Source organism: Trichoderma asperellum, chromosome 5 (assembly GCF_020647865.1).
Source record: "Trichoderma asperellum chromosome 5, complete sequence".
Lineage (NCBI taxonomy): Eukaryota > Fungi > Ascomycota > Sordariomycetes > Hypocreales > Hypocreaceae > Trichoderma > Trichoderma asperellum.
Genome location: NC_089419.1, coordinates 375,216 through 399,178, shown reverse-complemented (window position 1 = coordinate 399,178; position 23,963 = coordinate 375,216). Strand labels below are relative to the sequence as shown.

Here is a 23,963-nt window from a genome sequence, read left to right as displayed (position 1 = left end):
CGTAGGGGTTTTACCCTCGAAATGCTATTTGCGCATATTGCCCCTAGAGATCAATTTCGGTAATCTGGTTTCGTTATTCCCCTGGTCTTGTTCAATGGGAGGATGATTTTTAGCCAAGTCTACCAGGTACCGAGGTCGTTCTTCGGTACCTAGCAGGTCATAGTCACCAGCCAATTCCTCATCTGAAAAAAGTGGTGGCAGGAGACGATACTGACGACGACTCATGGAAGCTTCACGCTCCAATGGCCGAGATTGTAAAGTAAAAGGGCGGTTTGGCTGCTTGCGAGTAAGCAGATTCTTAAACGCACCTCCTCTTTCGCGCAGCCTCTCCGACAAAGGAGATCTAACGGTTGGGTGAATTGGTTCCTCAACAGGCTCCTCGCGTACAGTTACAAACGTTGTTTGGTCATTATTCATATTTTTCGATTCAGCTTCAAACGTCGGCGACATTGTGGAGACCCCAAAATGGCGGCTGTCACGGGAAGATATGCGCGGAGGGATAGCACCCATGGACATACTCTGAGTAAAGCCATCGGGAGCATCTTCAGCTGATAGCCCAGTAGTCTCTTGAAAGCTGCACGAATGTGTCAGAGGAGTACTACCCATTCGTCGGATGGCGCCTGAGCGAGACAATGAGCAAGAAACCGGGGTAGCCTTCCGGCCACTCGTCGCAGCTGGCTGAGTATTTGCACCAGCAGGTACTGTAGGAAAAAATTCAGGGCTAGAACAAGCTTTTTCCAGACTGCCCTGTTCCAAAGTTGGGCTCAAGTGTATGTAGGCCAGATTGGTAGATAATTCTCTGCCACTTGCTCGGCTTGACTGCCATGATCTTTCCCTCCTGGGCGCTGTCGTAGGAGTTCTCGGCTCAGGGCTGTCGTCTTGATCGACTCGATCTTCAGAATCTGCTACAGTAGAAACATCCGAATCCACAAGAAGGCTAGTTATGCATGGTTCAGAAACGGATGAAGACATCCGTAGTGATGACAAAGCATGGCGAGCACTTGTATTCAAGTCATTCATCTCATGAACCACGTCTCGCCAATAAGTAATAAGCATCTCGGCAACACTACCTGCAAGCATGACATTCTTCACTTCTGAGAATCCAGCTTTGGATTCTTTGTTCATTTTCAGCATTTGTCGACGATGCCGCTTTGAAGACAATGAAAAAGGAAGCAGGCCGGAGGTTGAAGTGGCCGACTTCATCGTATTGCGCTCGCAAGGATTCCCAATTAGCAGCGGGCCGAAACAAATTCCAAGAGCTTTATAATCCATGAGTTGATGATTAGCCGGGACAGACCGGCCGTCACAGTCTGGCGATAGTTCAGCAATTCTTCCGATCAAATTCAGCAAGCCAAAGACAGCGCAAATTAGAGGCCGCCGAAGCCGTGACTCGATGGTTTCAATGGCGAGTGCTATAAGTCGTGCACGAACCTTGTCGCGGTTAGTGCTTGAAAGCTCAGATGGGCCATTTAGCCGGGAATGGATTTCGACAAAGATTTCAAACAGTGGTAAAGATCCCAAGATGCCTCCTGGCATGAGGGATAGGAAGCGCTTGAACGTGGAAGCCACATCGTGGATTGTGTATGGAATGTGGGTCGGCAAGGTAGAGCGGCAGACTCCAGACACAACAGTGCTATAGTAGCCGTGGCAATAGTAGTACTCCACGAGAGATTTGACGACCTTTTCGGAGCCGGGTATTCGAAATAGACCCCGGGTATTGGCATTCTGAGCAATATAATGTGCACTGGCACGTATGCTCGTCGGTAAGACCAACGGGAAGGGGGCGTACTCCGGAGGCAGACGTAGCACGCTTTCCCTAGTCAGCCGTACCATGTCTGGAATATCAACTGGCTTGTACATCTCTGTCCTAGAGCGGAGGTGCCCCAAGTCTGAGACGCTCCGTTTGTACAAAGCTCGTGATGCTGGATCCAGCCTATTAGGTGCTAATTGGCCGGACGCTCCATGAAAGATTCGATGCAGCCATCCATGCTTCTGACTGGGAATTATGCTTTCCTATAAGGACAAAAATATCAGAAAACATTAATCAACTCTATAAGGCGATACATTACTTACCCATTGTGAAGGGTCAAAGGTAGTGTCACCAGCGACAATCGATCTTACTCCATGCTAATAACTGTTAGTCATAATTCGACCCATTCTCTTTGTATATTTTCCCATACCTGCTCTGCCAGACTGTTGTATTCGTCTAAAAACGCCGCCCGAACTTGGTCCTCGTCGGCTTCACTAGAGAAGGCTAGTGATTCACTGCTTGTTGTCCATTTGCAGCCGTTGGGGTCGTGTGGACGTACATCAAGTAATGCTTGAACGTCTGGATCGAGAGGAATCGCGAATACTAGGTTGATAGACGCTGGTCGTCCTTGGTTCCGTCGAATACAGGCTCGTCGTTGCAAACAGTGTTTTGGGTGGCGGTTTAGAGGCTGAGATGCCGACGATCTGAACTGGGGCTCCATGGTGAGAGGCGGAGAGGGCTACGATAGAGCCCTTGATCATTCAACGAGCCAGTGATTTAGAAAATGGGCTAGAGATGCTTGTCTAAATGTAGCCAAACGGGGTGGGATAATTTGATGCCTCAACCAGAGCAGCCTCGTGAATCTAGAAGATATACATTCCGGTTTCTCAAGTTGTACGTTGTAAAGAAGTGTCCAAAATCAAGGGCTCGTGGCTTCTTAAACATGATTTCGAGTCTCATGGCAAGGCAGAAGGAAAGCCCAAGCAAGGTTCGAAATAAACTGTATCAGGTACAAGCCTTGTAGGTCCACGCATCCTATTCAGTAGGTGCTCAACAGTAAATGCTGCAAAGCTAAAGGAAGGTCCCGGCCTATGCTTTGGTGCTACTTAAGCATAAATTGGATCCTGAGAGATCTCGGCAATACTGATCTCGGTAATACTGGCCCTGAAGTTATCGCACGTGGAGCAGGCTGAACTTATTTTGAGGGCACAAAGTAATACGAAAGAGCTAGAATAGAGTCAGTGCCCAGGTAACTCACGCCTCGGTCAAATAAAAGTCAGAGAAGAAAAAAAAGTGTAACACAAAATATATAGGTTGAAGCTATCCCAGCTTAAAACTCTCTCATTCTACAAGGTTCAAAAGTTTGACTCAATTTCTACCCAACAAGTCGCCGACTACCTCCTGAAAATAGTGAAGTAGTGGCCCATAGAAAGCGAAAAGAAACTTACCTTCCAGCATTCTATCAGTAGTTCAAACAATTAAAAGGGGGTGAAATATATATAGCAGAATCGTAGCAGCTCTCCTGGCATGCCTCTCCTCATCGTCATTAAATCACGAGTACGCCGCACCAGATGCATCCCTTGAAGCCTCCGTATCCCCAACCCATTTCTCCAGTAAATAGTCTCTCTCGTTGCCATCGTGCAATGCACCATAAATAGAAAAGAGGGGCTTATGACTCAGCGGTCTCGTCTTCGTCGTGAAGCAATACGTACTTGAGGATATCGGAAAGTGAAATAACGCCCTTGAGCTTATTTTCGTCATCCACAACGATTAGCCTGTGTACGCGGCTCTTGCGAATAGTGTCAAAAATAGAATCCAGCCTATCGTCTTCGCTGCACGTGAAGATGCCTGGGTTGTCTTCCGGTCTTTTGCACAACGCCTCGCCCACAGTCCCATTCAGGTCGTCGTAAGCCCCTCCTTTGATGCAGGGAATGACATCCACAGCCTCGAATGCGTTGAGGACTCTATTTTCGGAGTCAACGATGGGCACGCAGCTAATATTCCTGTTGACCATGAGGTCAATAACCTCGAGAACTGTGGATGCCATGCGCGCAACGGCGATGTCTGTGTATGTCCCTAGATGAAGCTCGCGAAGCGTCTTCTTGAGTAGAATGGTATTGTGCTCGTTATTGACCGCGATGAATTTGAGGATTCGATACTGGGTAATGACAGAGACGACAGTCTCTCTCCCAGTCTCGTCATCAACGTCGACAAGGGGAATTCTTCGTGCGCGGGTCTTGAGCATGCGTCGAAGAGCTTCGTAGAGCGGTCTCGAAGGATGGACAGAAACAGATTCAATGGGGGTTGCTCCAATTGCTTTTTCAATGTCTACCATCATGGTCAGCCTTTTAAGTGCAACAGTGCTGGGTGGGGCGGATATTCACCTCGTAAGCTGCTCAGGCGGAATTGGTCCAATTTGTTCATCTCGTCGGGGAACTGGCAGTGATACTGAATCACATTGATATAATCAGTCGCGGTCAAGATGCCGGCGAACCGCGAGGCGTGCGAGTCCCATAGAGGGGCAGATACAATGGCTAGAGGAGACTCGCTTGTCAGCATCGTGACACCCAACAGCCAGCCCAATGCCGGCGCCCAGCTAGCGCGGGGGAAGAGCGCGGGGCATGGCAGAGCTGGCCAGATAATCCCGAAATTTCTTCATTTGCTTTGCTTACAGTTCTGGATCAGGATGTTGAGGCTCTTCTTGATCAGCAGATCGGTGTCGAGCACAATGAGGCGGAACGACAGCGGAAGCACATCGTAGCTGGTGCGCTTGCGGAGGAAGTCTCGGATTGCTATCTGGAGAGGGAGAGATATCTGGTCAGCAGGCGGCTGGAGGAAAAGCAATGGCAGATGTGCACATGAATGGTGGTTTGGAGAGATGCATTGGATAGATTTGGGCGCGGAGGGAAAGTCTCGGGATCATCAGGAAGCACAGCATCACCCGCAAGCAGGTTGCCGCTGTCTGTGTTTGATGCCGGCGCTGAGGAATGGAATAGAATGGCAGTGCAACTAAGCAGAAAGCTCAAACGGCGAGACGCACCAGGCCTTGTCGTTGCTCCTTGTCGAGAGGACTCAGCGATTGCGGTTTGGGGTCTGGCGCATCGGCCATGACGCCGCCAGAGAGGGAGCTGGAGCGCAGATACGACGACGGGGCGACAAAGGGCGGCAAGGCGATGCTGGTCGGGCGCTGCTGCTTGAGGCCCGGCGCGGGAGTCGTCGCAGAGGAAGAGGCGGAATCAGCCTCGTCGCAGCCGGCGTCGGGGCTGTTGCGGGACGCAGATGCAGATGCAGGCGATGGTGATGATGCGAGGCCAGATGCAGATGCAGATTTGGGCTCCGGCTCGGGTCTGGGCGCGGCGACGGTTGATGCGGCCGCAGCTGGTGCTGGCGGTGATGCCGATGCCGATGCAGAGGGCGGTGCCGGCGCTGATGCTGCTGATGCTGATGCTATTCCGGCTGTCGACGCTGCAGCAAACCGGCTGTTGTTGTTGTTGTTGTTGCTGTTGCTGTTGCTTTCGCTGTCGTTGCCTGGCCCAGATGCAGATTCAGATGGCGCTGCTGCTGCTGCTACTACTACTACTGCTGCTGCTTCTGCGGCTTCAGCTGCTTCTGCCAAAGCTCGATCGCCCTTCCCACTGCCACTCCCGCTATCGCTATCAGCAGCAGCCGGTGCGGGGATTGTTGCTGCTGCTACTGGCCGCTGCGCCGCCGGCAGCTGAGCGCTAACGGCCTCTGCATTTCCCTCCATTCCAGCGTCTCACAGGCCCTGAAGAGGCGCGCCCCAGAAACGGTCAGATTGCGTCAGCTCGGCTTGCTGCAAAGGCGAGGGCTCGTAAGTCGGCGGCGATGTATTTTGCATGCGGCAGGCTTGGTGTTTTGGTGTTTTTGGACGCCACGGACATTAATTGTCATGTTAGATGCGAAATTGGACGAAACGGGCAGCCCTCTGGCAGATCTCCATCAACTTTTTGATTACCTGTACATTCTGAGGCGGCGGCTACGGCTATTCCATTCCGCGCAAATATTTGGGCCACAGCGCTAATAGGACTTGTTTAATCCGAGACAAGTGGCGTGGTCTTGGACGCGGTATTTTGTTTTTGCTCGTTCCAATTGCCTGGTAGCGTTGATACGGAAGATGCTTTTTTTTTTTATAAGTTTTTTTTTTTTTTGTAAGTTTTTCTATGTCTTATTTCAGCATCTCTTTGGTTGGTGGATGCCTACCGTCACCGTTGAAATCGCTTCTTCTCTTCGTCAGAATGGACACTCTGAACATGAAGTGGATAGAGCACCAAGGTATGCCCCAGAGTCTCTACCTTGGGAGGTGTACAATTGTAACTACATATAAAGCCACACATTTCAAGCATTGGACATTGAGTGTTGCTCTCACATTGTGCCCGGCTACATGGCGATTGACTGCCCTAATCGAGGCCAAAAAAGCCACCGATATCGTTATAGGCTCATGCTTCTATCACTTATACGCAATTGATATCCGACAGAGCCAGTTCCTCCTACGCCCGTAACGAGTCGCCATTGAACCATGGCCGATTTCTCTGACGTCACCATGCCGGATTCATCGTGGGACCCTCAGACCCTTGATGGTCTTCTTCTATTTTCTTTTCTTTTCTTTTTAAAAGCCTCCATCCACTAAGTAGTGAATACTCGTATTCCTGCAGGGCCCAAAGTGAGGTGATGTCGTTCCGCGCAGCTGCATGCTGACTGATCTATGCACAGCACGCCATCCCGCTCCCGTAGCAGCGATAAGATACCTAGTAGGATTGATTACATGTATGTATGTATCCATGATGATGCAGGGTGCGGTGCTTTAGTTTCTTGGGGTACAGCAATTATCGATTATGTCGCATGAAGTCATATTTGGGGCTTATCGCAACTTTTTTTTGGAGGGTCTCCAGGGTAGCCAGATATGGGTACAGTGCTAGGTAGGTATACAACATCAGCCCAACAACGGCTTGATTCAGCGGCACCTTCAGCAGTATCATTGTTTTCTCGCTGCCCACGACTTCGTATTGTGTGACCACGTTGATTTTGCCATTAGCGGAAAGCAGACGACCAACAAGAACGTCCAGGTACCTACATCCATAAACTTAGTGGTCACACGGTGCAGCCAACATTCGACCGCCAAGCCCACCTCATCTGGCGATTGCGCACCTCCGCCTTTTTGGCTCGCGAACATGCCCCGAATATTTTAGCCGACATACGAGCACCATTGGAGTGCATGTATGCGCTTCAACGTGAGACTATCGGTGTGCTTGTATACGCATGTATGTACGCATGTTTCTACGCATGGCGTGTCGGAGAAAAAAACTCTGACAAATTGCAATGACTTTCTCGGCCATCACGGTGGCTCGCCCCATCCGCCATTATCGTCGTAGCCGCCGTTTTACCACAAAAAATCAGAAAAACGGCTGCGCGCACCAATGGGCTCCATGACAGCTGGACTCGCAGGGCCCAGCCGAGCTGGCTGCGCTGCATTGATGAACGCAGACGGACTGCGCACACGCTTGTGTACATACATACTTGTGCCATTACATACGTGGTTTGCGGAGCCTCCCCTCCAATCGATGCGGTGCTCTGCTGGCTAGCTGCTCATCAGGCCCCGAGCGCTGCGAATGAGACGGCACTTGGCAGAGACCCTTGCTTGCATAGGCTGTGCTTTGTATGGCATGGCGTGAACACGTAGGATCCCGAGCACTTAATCATGCCGCAGAGCAGAGATTTCAGAAGATGCGGCCGGTCAACAGGCCAATGGACGATTTGCTTGGGACGGGAGCCTTGAAGTGCTATGTAGGAGGAGACGGGAGGAGACGGGAGGAGACAGGAGGAGACAGGAGGAGACAAGAAGAGACAAGAGGAGACAAGAGGAGACAAGAGGAGACAAGAGGAGAGGAGAGAGAGCATTTGCTGTTCTGTTGTGCATATGCAGCATATCTTGTACAACAATGGGCTGCATGGTTTGTTTCATCGATATCATGCCGCTCACCAATAGTCACTAACACACCAATGCACGCACGTATGCTCCGTACGTATGTATGTACATAGCATGTAGTCTCGCCATCACCAACCGATGGATGCCTGATGACCGTCCAGAGCCCCATCTGGGAACCTGATGCGACGTTATCGACAGTCCGTCCAAGTATGTACAAGCAGATACAGCAATACAGCACCACACTCAGTCTGCTAGATCCAAACTCTGCTGCTGTCAAGACCCCATCTGGGCATCCTCATCCAGGCATTATAAACGTAAACGTCCCCGTCCATGTATGTACGAAGTCAGGCGCGTACTCTTACCGCAAGTGGGCCAGCCATTATCGCCAGAGCCCGCCTATCTGAGCCCTTGACTCATGCCTTAGTGCTGCCAGCAGGCTCCGTACTATCCCCAAAGGCGCCCAAGCAGGAGGACCGCCTGGCAAGGCCTAGCATGGGGGAGGTGAAGATGATTTGGGGGATGCGTAGTCGACTGTACCTGGTGACAGCCCTGTTGCCATGCGTAATTAAAAGTACACAGAACTTCATGGCGATCCGTCACAGGCCCGACCTCTCCCCATGTCTCTCTCTCTCCTCTCTTTTTCTGACGATTTCCATCGCCCCCTGCAACCCAAAAAGTGCCTAACAGGTCGTTATGCAGCAGCAGTCCCTTCCAGCCCTTGCCCTTTTTTTCTTTTATTTTTCCTTCTTCCTTGGATCGGATCTTAAGAAAGGGCATCGCTGCATCGTCACCGCATCGCTTCTCCGATTCTTCTTGCCCATTTCGCCGCCCCCTCTCCTGCTTCCAGCACGTCTTTTTGTTGTTGTGCTGCGAGACCAGCTCTGCACGCGCCTCCAGCATTGAGCCAGACGGCGATACAGCGGGCATCCAATTACTACTCGACTTCTGCAGGCTGCTGCTGCTGCTATCGACAATTACAAGGCCCAGTACAAGTATTCCACTGCAGCGCCTTTAGTTCTAGTGGCCCAGCCAGCCAGCCCAAGCACAAAAGCAACTGCCCCGAGGACCCGCCCTTTCGTCACGTTCCCGTTGCCGTGGCCCAGACCGGTACTGGTACTCGCCCAAAAGTACCCTAGCGCCATCCACTCCCAGCAGAGGTACTTTGGCTCCGTGACTAGGCTAGGTGCCGTAGCTGTGCCCATTTAGAGGTGCCGCTAGCGGTAGCAGCAGCTCCATCACCACCGCCTATTAAGCACAGCAGCAGCGTCAACAAAGAACCGCCCAAAACATCAATTTCCGCCCGTCTTCTCTCTTCCTCCATCCTCTGCGCCCGCCCGCTCTACAGTCGACCAAGAGCCCCAGCCGTTGCCGCCATGGGTATTTGCCACTCGACGTGCTGCGGAGGTGAGTTTGGCGCCGGCCCTGATTTTCGTCGCCTTTTGCTGACGGCCGATTCCGTGCTTCTAGGGCGAGCCCGCGATGGCCTCTACGAGCCTGCTCTCGCCGACAGCGAGCGAGAGGCAGTTGCCGACCTTCTCCAGTATCTCGAAAACGTGCGTCCATCCACGGCTTTGATGGCGATGATGATGGCCGATGCTGTTGGCCGTCATTCCTCTCTCCTTGTTGTGTTTTGAGGCTGACCTTGTTTCTCCCCCCGTCTTCAGCGCGGCGAGACCGACTTCTTCTCTGGCGAACCACTCCGAGCCCTGAGCACGCTGGTCTTCTCCGAAAACATTGATCTACAACGCAGCGCCAGTTTGACCTTTGCCGAAATCACAGAACGAGGTATGCCGCGTCGCCGGACAGCTTTCGCAGCGGCTTCCGGAGCTGCCACGCAAGGGCGGTGACGCATTTGCTAACACCAAACCACGTAGATGTCCGCGAAGTCGATCGCGATACCCTCGAGCCCATCTTGTTTCTGCTACAGAGCCCCGATATCGAGGTACAGAGAGCAGCCAGTGCAGCACTTGGCAACCTTGCGGTCAACAGTAAGAGAGTTCTTCTACATCAATGCTGGGCAAGTTTCTAACTGCTGTGTGCGCGCATGTACAGCCGAAAACAAAGTCCTTATTGTCCAGCTTGGCGGCTTGACTCCTCTAATCCGACAGATGTTGTCGCCAAATGTCGAAGTCCAGTGCAATGCCGTAGGATGCATCACAAACTTGGCTACGCACGAAGAGAACAAGGCCAAGATTGCCCGGTCAGGGGCTTTGGGTCCCTTGACCAGACTGGCCAAGTCCAAGGATATGCGAGTTCAGAGGAATGCCACCGGCGCTCTTCTAAACATGACACACTCTGGTGCGTATTTTTTTTTTTTTTAAACAAAATTCATTTTGCTTTCGAATGTTTTTTTTTTTTTGTTGGTGCGGAGGGACATGTACTCGGGCTAACCGAATCTACCTTAACAATAGACGAGAACCGGCAACAGCTGGTCAACGCCGGCGCCATCCCCGTCCTTGTCCAGCTTCTGTCTTCTCCAGATGTCGACGTCCAATACTATTGTACGACCGCTCTGAGTAACATTGCCGTTGATTCCAACAACAGGCGGAAACTGGCTTCTTCAGAACCAAAGCTTGTCCAGTCCCTCGTAAATCTCATGGACTCGTCTTCGCCCAAGGTACAATGCCAGGCCGCTTTGGCTCTCCGCAACTTGGCCTCGGACGAAAAGTATCAGCTGGATATTGTCCGAGCCAACGGATTACACCCACTTCTGCGCCTCCTTCAGTCATCATACCTCCCCCTCATCCTCTCCGCCGTCGCCTGTATCCGCAACATCTCCATCCACCCCATGAACGAGTCCCCAATCATCGAAGCCAACTTCTTGAAGCCCCTGGTTGATCTCCTGGGCTCCACCGATAACGAAGAAATCCAGTGCCACGCCATCTCAACGCTACGAAACCTGGCTGCCAGCTCGGATCGCAACAAGGCGCTGGTGTTGGAAGCCGGAGCTGTGCAGAAGTGCAAGCAACTGGTGTTGGATGTCCCCGTTACCGTTCAATCGGAAATGACAGCCGCCATTGCTGTCCTTGCCCTGAGTGACGACCTCAAGTCCCACCTGTTGAACCTGGGAGTGTGCGACGTCTTGATTCCTCTTACCCACTCCGAGAGCATCGAAGTGCAGGGCAACAGTGCTGCTGCCCTGGGTAACCTGTCTTCTAAAGGTGAGTGTGCAATCGCTCCTACTTGGCTATCATTCCCTGGCCTTGTCAAGCTAACATTGATCATCAGTTGGTGACTACTCTATCTTCGTCCAGAACTGGAACGAGCCCAACGGTGGCGTTCACGGATACCTGTGCCGATTCCTGCAGTCTGGCGATGCCACCTTCCAGCACATTGCTGTCTGGACACTGCTGCAGCTGTTCGAATCTGAAGACAAGACCCTGATTGGCCAGATCGGAAAGGCCGACGACATTATCGAAAACATTCGAGGCATTGCCAACCGCCAAGTTGAAGCGGACCCTGAAGCAGAGGAGGAAGACGAAGGAGAAGTTATCAACCTGGCGCAGCGATGCCTCGAACTCCTGGGCCAGAGCAGCCAATCAAAGGCACACATCGAAGGCTAAATGGTCCGACCTGGTTTTGTTTTTTCCCGATCCCACGAGAACGATGGTATTTGACTTTTGCAAGTGTTGCTTTAAATCCCGTAAACTAGATTGCGAGGAGGATCAGCGTGGCATGGCGAGGGCGATGGTGTTTTAGGCGTCTCAAGCTTTTTTGTTCCAGACTAAGCCATGAGGCTCTTTGCCTTCACATCCGAGCTTCGAAATTCTCCTGGGAAGAAGCCTGTGCGGTTTTAACCCTCCTCCCTTTTTGCTTCCGCGGCTTTTTTGACTTGAGATTTTTTTTTTTTTTTTTTTGCTTTGGTACTTTCACCTCCCTACTTAGCGAAGAATTCCCCGAGGTCGTGTGCTATTTCAAAAGATGTCCGTTTAACGAAGACGACCACGATGTCGTATAACATCATCCGAAGGAGAAAGGCAATTCTGGGGGGCATGGAAGACAAAGTGCCATGTTCCTAAGATGACGGATGTTTGGCTTTTCTCTTCTCTTCTCTCTTCTCTTTTTCTCATTTCATTTTTTTTTTCTTTTGTACAAAACATATTACGCAGCCAAGAACTGCGGCCGGTTCAGCATGCCTGTTGGAATGAAAGTAGAAACAACAAACACAATGACGAGGGTGGACTTGAGATGCTAGGGTTTGAGCGAAGCAGATGTACTTAGACAAGGATATTTTTACACGCTTGACACCCAAATGCTCGCCTGTTTGACCCACGTTTGTCTATCTAGATGCTGGTGACTGGACTTTTTAATGATGCTATGCGTTACTTGGTACAACCATGCCGTGTGCCCCTCCTTATGTGTGTATGTAGTTGGATATCTTTTATCTTTTAATGATGAATCGTAGTGGCTGAGTGTTATATTATGAGTCTATTTTGAGAAGGCCGTCTTTGGCCCATTGACGGTCTTTCCACGGCAAGATTTTGCCGATGATCCTTCCCTGGACCAAAGCAAGTGGTAGAGGGCCGAATTGCCGTGAGTCTCGGGAGGCTGGAAGATTGTCTCCAACGATCCAACAATGGCCCTCGGGAACCTGTGACACTAATAAGTCTCTTTGTCCATGCATTTCTATTTTCGACAAGCCTTGGCCTTTGTAATCTAGGACTCTTACCTGAATCATCTGCTCCTCGCCCCTCTCGCCGGGAGTGCCCAGCGAGACGTAGTCGCCCGGCATGCCGATGACGCGCTTGACGCCGTTCTGGCTGGCGAAGATGGGGATCTTGTAGAGCACGAGGTCGCCGACTTTGATACGGCGGCCGAGGCGGGCGGTCATGTCGGCGGCAATCCAGTCGCCGTCGACGGTGAAGGTGGGCAGCATGGAAGGCCCTTGGGCGGGGGAGACTTGGAGGAGGTGAGAGAGGGTGAGGTGGGCGAGGCAGGTGATTTTGAGTGTGGAGATGGCGAAGCGGACGGGGTGGCCGATGAGGTGGGAGATCATTTCGGAGACGTGCGTGCGTGCGTGCGTGCTATGGTGGTGAGAGACGGTGATGTGGAGGGTTCATTGTTTTGTTGGGAAGAAGTGAGGATGAGTTGCAATTATGTTTGTATGAGATGAGATGAGATGAGATGAACTGAGCCGAGGTGCGTCTACGATGAGGCGGAGGTCTTGTAAGTGTGCAAGCAAAATTGACGTTGAGACGATATGAGGCCATTCACAAGTACGAGATGGGTGTACCTGATGGACCCTCTCACAGCGGGCGCCTCTAATTGGCCCATTTGCGCCTTAGTGCACCAGGGGTCCAGTAAGCTATGACGCTATTTTTTGCACGGTTGCTTGCAGGCACTAATAACCACTAAACTATCCTTCTTCCCCTCCATCCCATCTGCCGTGGAACAGCTACAGTGCAGCTTTGAACTGAGGGAGGGATTCGTTTCTGCTCTACAGCCTCGCATCAATTGGCAAGGGCTCTTCGACAATGGCCACTTCGCGCTGCGTCTGCGGCTCTGCGAGATTCTTCCTCTCCCGACCCGTCGCCTCACGAATCTCCTGCGAAGCTTCCCGGCCGAGCTTGGTCCCGAACGTGTCCGCGATATCGTCCTCGTCCTCTTCTCCGTCCTCGTCCTTCCAATTCCGACCCGTCCAGCGGCAATTGAGGTTGTATGCTGGTGCGTCTCGGCCCTATAGAGGTGGCAACAGGGGCCCGACAAGCGCTTCTTCCGAAAACGCAGACGACGACAAGGACCGCGGCTACGACCGTCGCTTCACCACCCAGAAAGACATTGAGCGATCGGGTCGAGACCGTCCGCCATGGGACCACGAAATCACCGATCCGCAGATCATGGTGATTGACAACGGCAGCGCCGAGGGCCCGCTCTCCACGCGCTACGTCCTGACGAAGCTGGAGGAGGGCGAGTCGCTGCGCATGATTACGCCGTACGTGCCCGCCAACGCGGAGAACAAGACGCCTGCGAAGTACGCCGTCTGCAAGATTGTCAACAAGCGCGACGAGTACGAGCGTCTGAAGCAGCTCAAGGAGAAGAAGAAGACCGCCGTGGCGGCAAAGGCCAAGACTAAGGAGATGGAGCTGACATGGGCGATTGGCGGGCACGACTTGGCGACGAAGTTGAGGCAGATGGGCGGGTTCTTGAACAAGGGCATGAAGGTGGAGCTGATGATTGGCAAGAAGAAGGGCGGGAGGGCGGTGGAGATGGATGAGGCGAAAGATATGCTGAAGAAGGTCAAGGAGGAGATTGAGGCGCAGGGGGCGAGGGAGACGAAGAAGCCGGAGGGACAGGTTGGGGGAACGATGCGGTTGTATTTGGAGGGGGTGAAGAGGTGAAGAAGACGTGGATTTACAGAGCATTGTATGGATAGATGAAGAGGTTTGGTGGCATTTGGTGTTATTTTTCTTGGGGGGTATCCTCTGTATAATAGAAGTATATATAGGTATGTACATGTATGTATGTATGAGTGTGTCCAAGTGTAGAGCCCATATATATAGCCTTGAGCGTTGACAGCAGAATCTATCCCAGGCTATATTCCCAACAACACACAAAAAAAAGACAATAACTTTCTAGATGAGCTGCACATTCATCTTCCCGATATGATCATGCCAGTCCCTCCTTTTTTTTTTCAGATGCCAACAACGCCCAAGTCCCACGAAGAAAAGAAGAAGAAAGAAAAAGCCATTAGTCGCCATGATTTGTTCGCCAGTCATAAAAGCCCATTATAGAATCTCGTCATCGTCGTCATCCAGCATTGGTGCAGCCATCGCCGGCTGGGGAGCAGCAGCAGCAGGAGGAGCAGGAGCGGCATCCTTTGCAGCATTTTCGCCATCCATCTCCTCGTCCGTCTCCCACTCCCTCTCTTCCTTGTCCTCGTCATCGCCGTCCTGCATCAGCACCGCAAAGGCATTCTCCTTGCTCTTCTGCGCGTCCTTGTTGATGTCGTCCCACTTCTTGGCCCGCGACTGCACGACGCGCGCCTTGCCGAGGCTCTTCTCCAGCTTCTTGCTCGTGCGCTCGACGACGGCCTCGGCCATCTCGAGGCCCTTTTCCTGGCGGCGGCGGCCCTTTGCGGAGACGGCGCGGCCGCGCCTGGTTTTCTTGGTGACGCCGGCGTTGTGGCGGGCTGCGAGGACGGACGGTCTGGGGAGGGCGGCGGGCGCTGAAGAGGCTGGGAGGGTGGCGTTCTTGAGAGACTTGTCGGTGTTGATGGAGGGGGATGTTGCGCGGCGGGCGGCGCGGGAGCGCCTTGAGGGGGCTTTTTGAGGGTGTGTTAGGTGGCTTTGAGTTTGAGGGTTGGAGATTGTTGCGAACCTGTTTTCTGAGTCTTTGCCATGGCGCAAGATTAGGGTATATTAGGAGAAGGAGGAGTTGGATGCTTTTGGAGGGTTTGAGGATTTGGTGGTCTACTTTTCGACTTTGTGATTGAAATTTCGATGCTGGCGGGCAATCGATAACCGATAAGACCCCACCAACGGGAACGGCAATCCACCGCTGTGGGAGGCGGCAAGTGGGGGGTTTTGGAGAGTGACATGCCTAGAGGTACGTACCGATTTTACATACCCTACTTATTAAGGTCCCCAATGAATTCGAGCATTCTGGCAACGGATATTCAATGGTCTCTTGCTAAATCAAAAGACGTAGATTATTACTTTTTGGGCAAGTACATACTTGGAGAGTACATTATTTGTTAACCAGTAGGGAGGGCACATCTGAACTAGTTTACTCCCGGAATCCTAGCCTCAATGTCGTGCTGCTATTGGAACCACGAGGCGAGAACAAGCAGTGTGACAATGTGATTTAGACAGGATGTACTCGTTCTCAAGAACAAAGCCGCAGATTGGTATTAAATTATACTACTTATACTCTTGGATAACATGCATTAGTGCGTAAAAGATGGTATTTCTTAACCAACTCCAGTTCAAGCAGACCATGTTAGAAGATAGCCGATAGCACTTCTGAGTTGACCTAAGCCAAGCCTCTCCCTGCAGACGGGTTCAGCCCTGTCCTTCCAAAGGGACGAGATCACGCAAGGGTGTCCAATTCTCATTTGTCTACAATCCACATGCTGATGAATGACATGTTCTAGTCTAGCCCAACATGGCTGAAAGCTGCCACGTACCCAAGGCAGGGCGACTACACCGAGGTGGTGATGCATTATGTACATGTATGCTGTCTCAGCCTGGCCCTGCTTACGTCAGTGCAAGTCAACAAGGTGCATTGTCTTACAGACTGGACAAAGTGTTACCAAGGACTCTGGTTCCCTACCTACTATTGTTTCTATATAAGTAGATGAGCATGGACGAAGACGTCGTGCCAGAAATGATAGCTGCGTCTTCTTTATACATGTACTTTGCACTAAGCTGATTAGACCCAATTGTCCAGAGCAAGTCCATTCTAACATATACAAAAATGGCCGACGTTTTTAGTGGAAGCTATAAACTATCAAAGAGCGATAACTTTGAAGAGTTCCTCTCAGAGCTAGGTAACGTTTCTATGGAATCATGCTTATATTGGGCTTGTACTTACTGTATGGCAGGCGTCGGCGTGATAAAACGCAAACTATTCCAAGCCGCCTCGCCAGAAATCACTCTAAAGAAGGATGTAGATGAATGGCATGTGACGACGAAAATTGCATTAGGAAGCAAAGATACTAAATTCAAGATGGGAGAGGAATTTGAGGATACCAGTTTCAATGGAGATAAAGTCAAAAGTCTTATCATTCAAGATGGCGACAAGTGGACTCAGGTGCAAACACCGTTTGATAGCGACAAGGTTACTACTATTGTTCGCCAATTTGGAGAGAGCCAGTTTACAGCCATCATGACCGTGGGGAACGTCACTGCTGTTAGGATTTTTAGCCGCCTTTAGAGCGTGTCACCATGGAAATGATGTGTCTGTTTGTATAGAGGCCACATTTTAGAATGTCTGCGCGCATCATCCAATGCGAGAGAGTTGAGAGGGAGATGAAACATTAGTATTCTCTTGCTGAATCAAAATGCATAGATTATCGCTTTGTATGAACTCTATAATTGATACCGTATGTATTATTTTCTTAATTCGTATTCGTGGCCATTTCTCCTGGCAAATCATTGCTCCCGTGCCATGTTATGATAGAGAGTCGAGTGTTTATTCCATCTCGTCCAACGCCAAAATGCAAACAAAAAAATGATTTCGATTTTATATCCATTACTTATACGGTTTCATCTCCACCCGCCCACCATGAAAAAGACATATCTGGCTGTGTGGCTGCCATGTTCCAGTATGCCTGCAAATTATCCATTGCCATTGAGTTGAGGGCGTCACTGCCGCAGGAGGCATCGTGAGAATTCGGCTCTGGAATCGACGGCGGCTCTGGGCTTGAAGATACCTGACTTAGTGGTGGTTTGATCTGTTTATGATTATTATGATTTCCCATCGGCAGCCCCAAGACTTCGCAGGCAATGGCCTGGACTTCGTGCAAGTTGCTTCCGGCTTGAGACCACACGCTTGCCATTGCCTTGTGGCATCCGATGCTCATGCGGATCTGGTCTCGCGCCACGGCGAGTTTCTGGCCTCGGAGGGTGTATCGGCAGGCAGCCAGAAGCGCAAGCGTGCCTGTGGTGAGCATGCAAACTACGAATGGCGTGTGGCTGCATGGCTTTGTGGGCAAGGCGAGAAGACCGATTTGTGCCTCGGCTGCGCGGATGCATTTGATTGTATGGATGCTTCTGAATTCATTGCTGGGATCGGAGTGAGATCCTGCTGGCGGAGGCGTGGAGCAGCTCGAGATGCATTCTAGGGGATCGAATGCACAGTTTGAAAATGGTCTGTGGAGTCCTACGGTTGTTCTGCAGTAGTAACACGCAAGGTTAGCATAAGGGCCCTTGATGGACGGGCAGCAAATACGAACGCATGGAGAGCCATCATGGCTTGGAAAAGCAGCTCGTCAACCTGGCCGTCTGCTGAGAAGATGTCTCGTTTTGACTCTGGCAACAGCAGAAGCCACCCTTCGATGATGGAATCGACGGATTCCAGCACTTTGGGCGAAGAGCCTCCAGCCTCAGATGAATTCGTTGGCAAAGAGAGAGCTCTGAACATGGCTGAAGCCATGCCGCGGATGCCTCCGATGAGGTAGGCAAAGGATGAAAAGACAATGTCTTCGGCGAGAAACTCCCGAGAATCGAATTCTTCCCACGTCCTTGGCCGAGGAATAGTCTTGGATAGATTAGTTAGTCATTGCATCTATGCATAAACAAAAAAACAATAATTTCTTACCCCACGCTCGTAGTCTTCTTCCTCGCAGGGCAGGTCTGTTGTTGATTCGACACGGTACGACGGGAAATCGGCACTCCGCTTGATAGCGGAATACATTGCGTCGACAATGTACACTTGCCACCAGGTCCGCCGCCATGATTCTTCCAAAACAGCATCGCCGTTGCCGTGTTCTGCTGCGAATTCACGGCGGTGCATGCCTACGTCGAGCGCGAGCTGTCTCGCCATGCCCATATGCAGTCGTGATTTGGGGACATTTCCGCGCCAGTACAAGCATATGGAAAAGATGAGATGACACTGGACCATGAAGAAATTCATCGACGTTGTTGGCATCTGGGCAAGTGTCGAGGACACCAGTTCTTCCAGCTGAGAGCACTTTGGTCGCAGTGAGGGCTGATGGGAGCTTAGGTAGATGCTGCCGACGAAGCGCATCAAGTACACCAGCGGCTTCAGCTCATCTTGCCGGTTTGGATCCTGTAAGTACTGCTCGAAAAATTGCCGGGGAAGCACACAAGGGTGGTAGCGGTGGAAGCAGTTGTAATAGACATCGATGAAGGCGTCTCTGGTGATGTCGATGGATTGCAGGTCTGATGCGGGCAGAACAACGCTGGACGATGACCATGAATCGTCTGGAGGAGTAAACAGGCTAGGATCCAGCGGCTGATGTGCCATCAAGCTATCCTCAAGCACATCCATCGACGCCTGTGGATCATCCCTGCTCATCAACACATCCGGCGTGCTGCTGGTCCCGTCAACGCTGCCCGCTGGAGAGAGATGGCCGCCATTCTTGGCTGCAGTCAGCGCGGCAATTTGGCTACGGCGAGCTGCCAGCGCTGCTCTGTCAAGGCCGCCTCGCCTCGACTTCGTATAGCTGCACTCCTTGTTCTCCTCACAGCAGCGATTGCACCGCGGCTTCTTTGCGTCACAGCGGACATGGCGGCTCCTGCACGGCAGACAGGCTAGTGATACGCGGGATCCGGATCCTCCTTTTGGGGAGTCAGTCTTGCCCACGGACGGTCGCCGTGAGGCCTCTGCATCTGATTCCCTCTCCTTGTCCCGTGGCATGATTAATGACAGGCTGGGTTGATGGCGGACTGTGATTTGATTTGCTGGCGGCAATTTGATGCCGTCCAAGACACTTGATCGAGGGGCTGGTAACCATAAAAAGGCCGGATATCCACGATAATGCGGGCAGACACCCACTAAGCAGAGAGAAAGGCAATGCGTTGCCAGTCCTACGAGATGTCCAAGTACAATGGGGATATGAAGAGGGCAATTAGCGACTTTGGGATCCAGCACGTTGTATACCGTTTTGGAGCCGCCGGGTATCCGATCCGGGTATCCGCAACCGCCGATTACCCGCCAGCGATTGAAGCTTATATCAACCTTTTTCCCTCTGCCGGAGATGCAAATTTTAGGCTGACCGTTGATTATAAGCGCGGAAGCATTCGAAGCGGACCGGCCGACCGGCGAAGAATTTCGCTGAGATTGATAAAAGGTGGTTGAAAAATGGAAGCCCCCAATATGGCGTTTTTGCTGCGAGGGCTGTCGGCGTAGGACCTGGTGATATATATATATACGCGTACTGTGCGCAATTGACATGTTATATTTGAGTCACAGTTCGGAAAAAGTAGGATGGAAGGCTGAATAATTTCCTGAAACTTTCTATTAGTGCTGAGAATGAGATATTCTATCCATGGCAACTGCTACGTGCTGGAGAGTATTTGATTTTGTCGTATTCACGCCGACTTGGACAGTATGCGAGTCTCCGCGGAGTGAGTTAAGAACTCGTGACAACCCCAGCAGCAACTAACCAGTCCTTAACGTAATACGCTGCTGGAAAAAAAAAAGAATAAAGTAGCTTCGTAAAAATCTGTCTCAACAGAGTTAAATTAAGATAGTAATAGCTGTTTATTTCTCAAATTTCGCCTGCCCATTCACTTACTTTGTATTGCCCAACTCACGTCTCGAGACATTTTCGAATGGCTTTTACAAACGCCCAATGAGGTAACGCCCTTGGTCCGCGTACTCCATATTTCGCCTGTCGGCTACGCATCAATGTCCGCCACAACGGCATTATCCAAGCGACAACCGCCGTAGCCGGCTTATTAACGGCGGAATTCACATTCCACGAACAGTCGTTCAGGTGCTCGGGGGCCGGGTTCCGACGTTGCAAAGCCTTGCTAAATTACCCAATGACTAATACTACCTAAACAGGCCACTCTAAATAAGTCATGACTTGTTGAGAGAGCGAGAAAAACAAGACACTCATAAATAGCCATATAATCACATACCGCCGCACGAGCGAGCGCTTGACATTACCTGTTCCTGAAGCCAACTCCTCCCGGAAGCTAAACTGCGTAATGGGTCCTCTCTAAACTGACAAAGCGGCTATGAACTAATCTGGTTGTTTGGCTGGGCCCATAGTACAACAATGGCCACCAGCTCGGGTATCCGTTTAGCTTGGGAGACTACAGACGTCAGAATGGCAAAGGCTTTTCAATTGCGCAATTCTTCGTGTATTGAAATGTTTCGGGATACGTTTGAAATCGTCTCTCTCTCCCGTGGCAGGCTGCAGTGTGATAGCAATTCTTTATAAAAAGAGACTTGGCTGGAGCTTTCTGTCGAAAACTACTCTATGAATAAAATCAAACTACATCAACTCATCGATTTGTATACAGCCTTCTAGCTCACTCATTTGTCATATACTCAAAAAAATGTCTCAAAAAATTGTCATCGTTGGTTCTGGTTTCTCCGGCCTCTACAGCGCATTATCCGCCAGGAGACTCATCGAGCAGAACAAGGACCGCGTTGGCAATGGCATCGACGTTGTCATCGTTGCCCCTGAGCCTAAGCTCGTGACTAAGCCGCGTCTATACGAGGCCAACGCCGCTGGCATGTCCGCGCCCCTGGAAGAACTTTTGAACGCTACCGGTGTCCGTTTCACTCGAGGAGTTGTTGACGTGATCCGGACTAAGGATAGGCAAGTGGAGGTGGTCAGTCCTACGGGCGAACGCTCGAACCTTTCATATGACAGACTGGTTTTGGCTGCTGGCAGTCGTCTAGTGAAGCCAAACATCTCTGGTCTTAGGGAGCACGCGTTTAGCATCGATAATATCGCCGATGCCGCCGACTTGGAGGCTCATCTTAAACGCCTGGCATCTCTGCCCTCCAGTCCGGAACGCAATACTGTTGTTGTGTGTGGCGGCGGATTCACTGGTATCGAGCTTGCCGCGGAGCTGCCTCGGCGCTTACGGGCTATTCTGGGCATGGCGGAGAAGGTGAGGGTCGTTGTTATTGAGAAGTCAGATGTAATTGGACCCGACTTGGGAGAGAACCCTCGCCCGGTTATCACCCAGGCTCTTGGTGATCTCGAAGTCGAAACTAAGCTGGGCACTGCCGTTGCCTCGATTGATGCCAACGGTGTCGTTACCGCTTCTGGAGAGCGCATTGACGCCCGAACCGTTGTTTGGACCGCTGGAGTGGAGGCTACGCCGTTGACGAAGCAGATTCCTGGCGAGACGGATGACCGAGGAAGGTTGATTGTCGACTGCGACCTTCGTGTTCCATCAACTCCTGACGTGTTTGCCACCGGCGATGCAGCTTGCGCCCAGACAGACGATAAGGGTAACCGTACAATGATGTCGTGCCAGCATGCTATCCCTCTTGGCCGCTCTTGTGGTTACAATGTTGCTGCTGATCTTCTCAAACTTCCCGGCCAGCCCTACCTCCAGCCCTCGTATGGGACATGCCTGGATCTTGGTGGCTGGGGTGCTGTCGTATGCGATGGATGGGATCGAAAAGTCGTCAAGTCTGCTGGACCGGCAAAGGAGATCAAGGCCTGGATCAATGGATGTGTCATATACCCTCCCAAGGCAATCGCACAGGAGGCTTTCGATGCGGCCAATCCTATGGTCAACCAGCTTCCGGTGCTATGAATTTTCCATGACTGCAGAGCGCTCTGATTGTTCGACATCCTCCTGTGTAGCTATTAGAATTGTGAAGGATATAGAGTGTATCTAGGAATAGAGTAGAATTAGAAAGACTAGAATGAAAAAGATGGATTCGATTTTCACTCACATATTGCAGCCTCATTAGCACATATGGTGTGTATCATGAATTAGTGGGCAAGAGTTCAATAAGTCTAAAAAAAAAAAAAAAAGAAAAAAGAGAAGAAAAAAAAGTATGTTCTTGGCCCTTAACTATCGTCGCGCGGTAGTAGGAGAAGAAAATGCCATATTGGTGGTCATGGCTAACTCAACCGCGGTGCAGCCTCTTTTCGTAGCATTCGTAATTAGATTGAAACCTGCAAGACTCGACTTTTCACCGCAAGTCTGTACTGTCGCTAATACATCAATTTTATGGAGTAAGGCGAGCCTTATTTCCTTAGCATTTTTCTTAGGTTGATGTTATTTCGACATATCCCTGTCTGTGGATCATCCTTTTAAAATCATAGATGCAATTCAGTATCATGGCAGTGTTGAGACTATGTACTGTTAAAATACATCCACTATCATCAATTCGAAGTTTTCGCTGATAGCCGAGATAGCTGAAGCCGACTTTAGTCTCCTAGGCGGACTTATTCGGGGTTTTGCGGTAAATTTACCAAGGCGGTTATACGACCGCAAGGCTTCGCGGAAAATCTTCTGCGATGATAAAGCCGCAAAGTTCCACCATCTCCCGGATGGTAAATTGCTATTTTGATTTGTGATGTAAAAAGCAAAGTAAAATATTAATTCGGAGCTCAAGAGATGAGTTGCGTTTGTCATCAGTTGCAATTGCCTGCGAATAGGTGGTCATGGGGGGGCGATATTCGATGAACAACGCATGTATATAAGGTCCGGAGCCACCTTTGACGTGAAAAACAACAAACAATTCTAATCGATTCTAAACTATACAAATTCACTTCAGAACTTGCAATATGACTGCTACAGATCCGCTTCAAGGCCTTCCTGATGACTATGTTGTCACGTCTCAAGCCTTCACCAAACAAGTCTACCGAGACGTATATCCAGCCATTGATCCATCAAATCCCGCCTTATCACAGAAAGGAAAAGTTGTAATTGTCACTGGTGCAAGCAAAGGCATAGGGAGAAAGGTATAGAGCCATATATCAACTGGAAGCGAGTATCTCACTAATTCTGTATTCAAGGGATTTGCCCGTTCCTTCGCTGCGGCTGGAGCTAAAGGAGTTGTGCTTGTTGCCCGCAGCCTCGGTCAGTTGCAAGAGGCAGCTGAAGAGTTGACAAAGGAGTTTCCAAAGACTCAATTCTTGCCTCTTGCGTGCGATGTTCGGAGTGAGACCTCTGTCAAGGCAGTGTTTGAGCAGGTCCGGGCTGCTTTTGGCGCTGCTGATGTGCTGGTGAATAATGCGGGAGCTAATGATGAGGGCAAGCCGCTGCGCTCTGCGTCGATAGCCGCCGTTTGGGAGGGATTTGTAAGCACTGCAAAGATTGCAAGTCGATTTTACGAGTGCTAATGTCTCTCTAGGAAATTAATTTGAAGGGTTCCCTCCTCATGGTCCATGAGCTTCTCAACCATGTTGGCACTACGAAAAGGGCCACCGTTATCAATGTCTCATCTGCAATGGGCTTCATCGTCATGCCCGGATCGACCAGCTACTCTCTATCAAAACTTGCCCTGACGCAGCTGTCTCAATTTATTACAATGGAGAATCCCAATGTGCGAGCCGTCAGTATTCATCCGGGGACCATCATGACGGACATAACCCCCCCTTGGCTGGCCCGGTTCTCCAAGGACACGCCAGCACTGGCTGCGGGATGCGCGCTCTGGCTGACGACCAAGGAAGCGGCCTTTTTGAATGGACGATATGTCAGCGCTAATTGGTCTGTTGATGAGCTTGTGCAGCGTTCGTCGGAGATTGTTGATGGGAAGAAGCTGTTGGTGAATCATACAGGAGAGCTTGCGTATTAGCAGATGACAAATGATTAGCGAATAAACGGCAATCGTGACCGCCTTGTTAATGACATGCACCTACGCGTCAATGCTTTT

General features: G+C 50.9%; 11 protein-coding genes across 12 annotated transcripts; 5 read left to right on the top strand and 6 right to left on the bottom strand.

Moving 5' to 3' along the window:
* Window positions 1-24: 24 nt before the first annotated feature.
* On the bottom strand, window positions 25-1,860 carry TrAFT101_008280 (uncharacterized protein; the record flags this gene model as incomplete). Its single annotated transcript, XM_066128297.1, has 1 exon — window positions 25-1,860. One exon carries the CDS (start codon window positions 1,858-1,860, stop codon window positions 25-27), a length of 1,836 nt encoding a protein of 611 aa, XP_065984415.1.
* A 76-nt stretch (window positions 1,861-1,936) lies between these two features.
* TrAFT101_008279 (uncharacterized protein) lies at window positions 1,937-2,471 on the bottom strand (the record flags this gene model as incomplete). The annotated part of the gene is made up of 3 exons (XM_066128296.1): window positions 1,937-1,996; window positions 2,074-2,127; window positions 2,181-2,471. The coding sequence occupies 3 exons, from the start codon at window positions 2,469-2,471 to the stop codon at window positions 1,937-1,939; spliced, it is 405 nt and encodes a 134-aa protein (XP_065984414.1).
* A 948-nt stretch (window positions 2,472-3,419) lies between these two features.
* Window positions 3,420-5,498, bottom strand: TrAFT101_008278 (uncharacterized protein; the record flags this gene model as incomplete). The annotated part of the gene is made up of 4 exons (XM_024899862.2): window positions 3,420-4,078; window positions 4,135-4,284; window positions 4,423-4,546; window positions 4,791-5,498. The coding sequence occupies 4 exons, from the start codon at window positions 5,496-5,498 to the stop codon at window positions 3,420-3,422; spliced, it is 1,641 nt and encodes a 546-aa protein (XP_024762306.2).
* A 2,533-nt stretch (window positions 5,499-8,031) lies between these two features.
* VAC8 (Vacuolar protein 8) lies at window positions 8,032-12,287 on the top strand. Of its 2 annotated transcripts, XM_024909715.2 has the most exons (7): window positions 8,032-9,098; window positions 9,162-9,247; window positions 9,359-9,479; window positions 9,569-9,682; window positions 9,747-9,992; window positions 10,106-10,855; window positions 10,923-12,287. In XM_024909715.2, exons 1-7 carry the CDS (start codon window positions 9,068-9,070, stop codon window positions 11,255-11,257), a joined length of 1,683 nt encoding a protein of 560 aa, XP_024762307.1. In that variant the 5' UTR covers window positions 8,032-9,067; the 3' UTR covers window positions 11,258-12,287. The 2 variants fall into 2 exon arrangements, with proteins under 2 accessions (XP_024762307.1, XP_065984413.1); XM_066128295.1 differs by lacking the exon at window positions 8,032-9,098 and having other exon boundaries at window positions 9,225-9,479.
* On the bottom strand, window positions 11,784-12,876 carry TrAFT101_008276 (uncharacterized protein). The gene is made up of 2 exons (XM_024903783.2): window positions 12,364-12,876; window positions 11,784-12,285 (listed from the first exon to the last, which is right to left on the bottom strand). The coding sequence occupies exons 1-2, from the start codon at window positions 12,688-12,690 to the stop codon at window positions 12,115-12,117; spliced, it is 498 nt and encodes a 165-aa protein (XP_024762308.1). The 5' UTR covers window positions 12,691-12,876; the 3' UTR covers window positions 11,784-12,114.
* Window positions 12,877-13,071: 195 nt separating this feature from the next.
* On the top strand, window positions 13,072-14,275 carry TrAFT101_008275 (uncharacterized protein). The gene has a single exon (XM_024907991.2). The coding sequence runs from the start codon at window positions 13,169-13,171 to the stop codon at window positions 14,030-14,032; it is 864 nt and encodes a 287-aa protein (XP_024762309.2). The 5' UTR covers window positions 13,072-13,168; the 3' UTR covers window positions 14,033-14,275.
* A 144-nt stretch (window positions 14,276-14,419) lies between these two features.
* TrAFT101_008274 (uncharacterized protein) lies at window positions 14,420-15,033 on the bottom strand (the record flags this gene model as incomplete). The annotated part of the gene is made up of 2 exons (XM_024906642.1): window positions 14,420-14,955; window positions 15,012-15,033. The coding sequence occupies 2 exons, from the start codon at window positions 15,031-15,033 to the stop codon at window positions 14,420-14,422; spliced, it is 558 nt and encodes a 185-aa protein (XP_024762310.1).
* A 1,005-nt stretch (window positions 15,034-16,038) lies between these two features.
* On the top strand, window positions 16,039-16,741 carry TrAFT101_008273 (uncharacterized protein). The gene is made up of 2 exons (XM_024910581.2): window positions 16,039-16,182; window positions 16,237-16,741. The coding sequence occupies exons 1-2, from the start codon at window positions 16,110-16,112 to the stop codon at window positions 16,566-16,568; spliced, it is 405 nt and encodes a 134-aa protein (XP_024762311.1). The 5' UTR covers window positions 16,039-16,109; the 3' UTR covers window positions 16,569-16,741.
* Window positions 16,665-19,226, bottom strand: TrAFT101_008272 (uncharacterized protein). Its single transcript, XM_024902479.2, has 3 exons — window positions 17,955-19,226; window positions 17,590-17,894; window positions 16,665-17,527 (listed from the first exon to the last, which is right to left on the bottom strand). Exons 1-3 carry the CDS (start codon window positions 19,014-19,016, stop codon window positions 16,891-16,893), a joined length of 2,004 nt encoding a protein of 667 aa, XP_024762312.2. The 5' UTR covers window positions 19,017-19,226; the 3' UTR covers window positions 16,665-16,890.
* Window positions 19,227-20,245: 1,019 nt separating this feature from the next.
* Window positions 20,246-22,010, top strand: TrAFT101_012049 (uncharacterized protein). The gene has a single exon (XM_024907992.2). It carries the CDS (start codon window positions 20,669-20,671, stop codon window positions 21,887-21,889), a length of 1,221 nt encoding a protein of 406 aa, XP_024762313.1. The 5' UTR covers window positions 20,246-20,668; the 3' UTR covers window positions 21,890-22,010.
* Window positions 22,011-22,872: 862 nt separating this feature from the next.
* On the top strand, window positions 22,873-23,885 carry TrAFT101_008271 (uncharacterized protein; the record flags this gene model as incomplete). Its single annotated transcript, XM_024899945.2, has 3 exons — window positions 22,873-23,049; window positions 23,104-23,388; window positions 23,442-23,885. The coding sequence occupies 3 exons, from the start codon at window positions 22,873-22,875 to the stop codon at window positions 23,883-23,885; spliced, it is 906 nt and encodes a 301-aa protein (XP_024762314.2).
* Window positions 23,886-23,963: the final 78 nt, after the last annotated feature.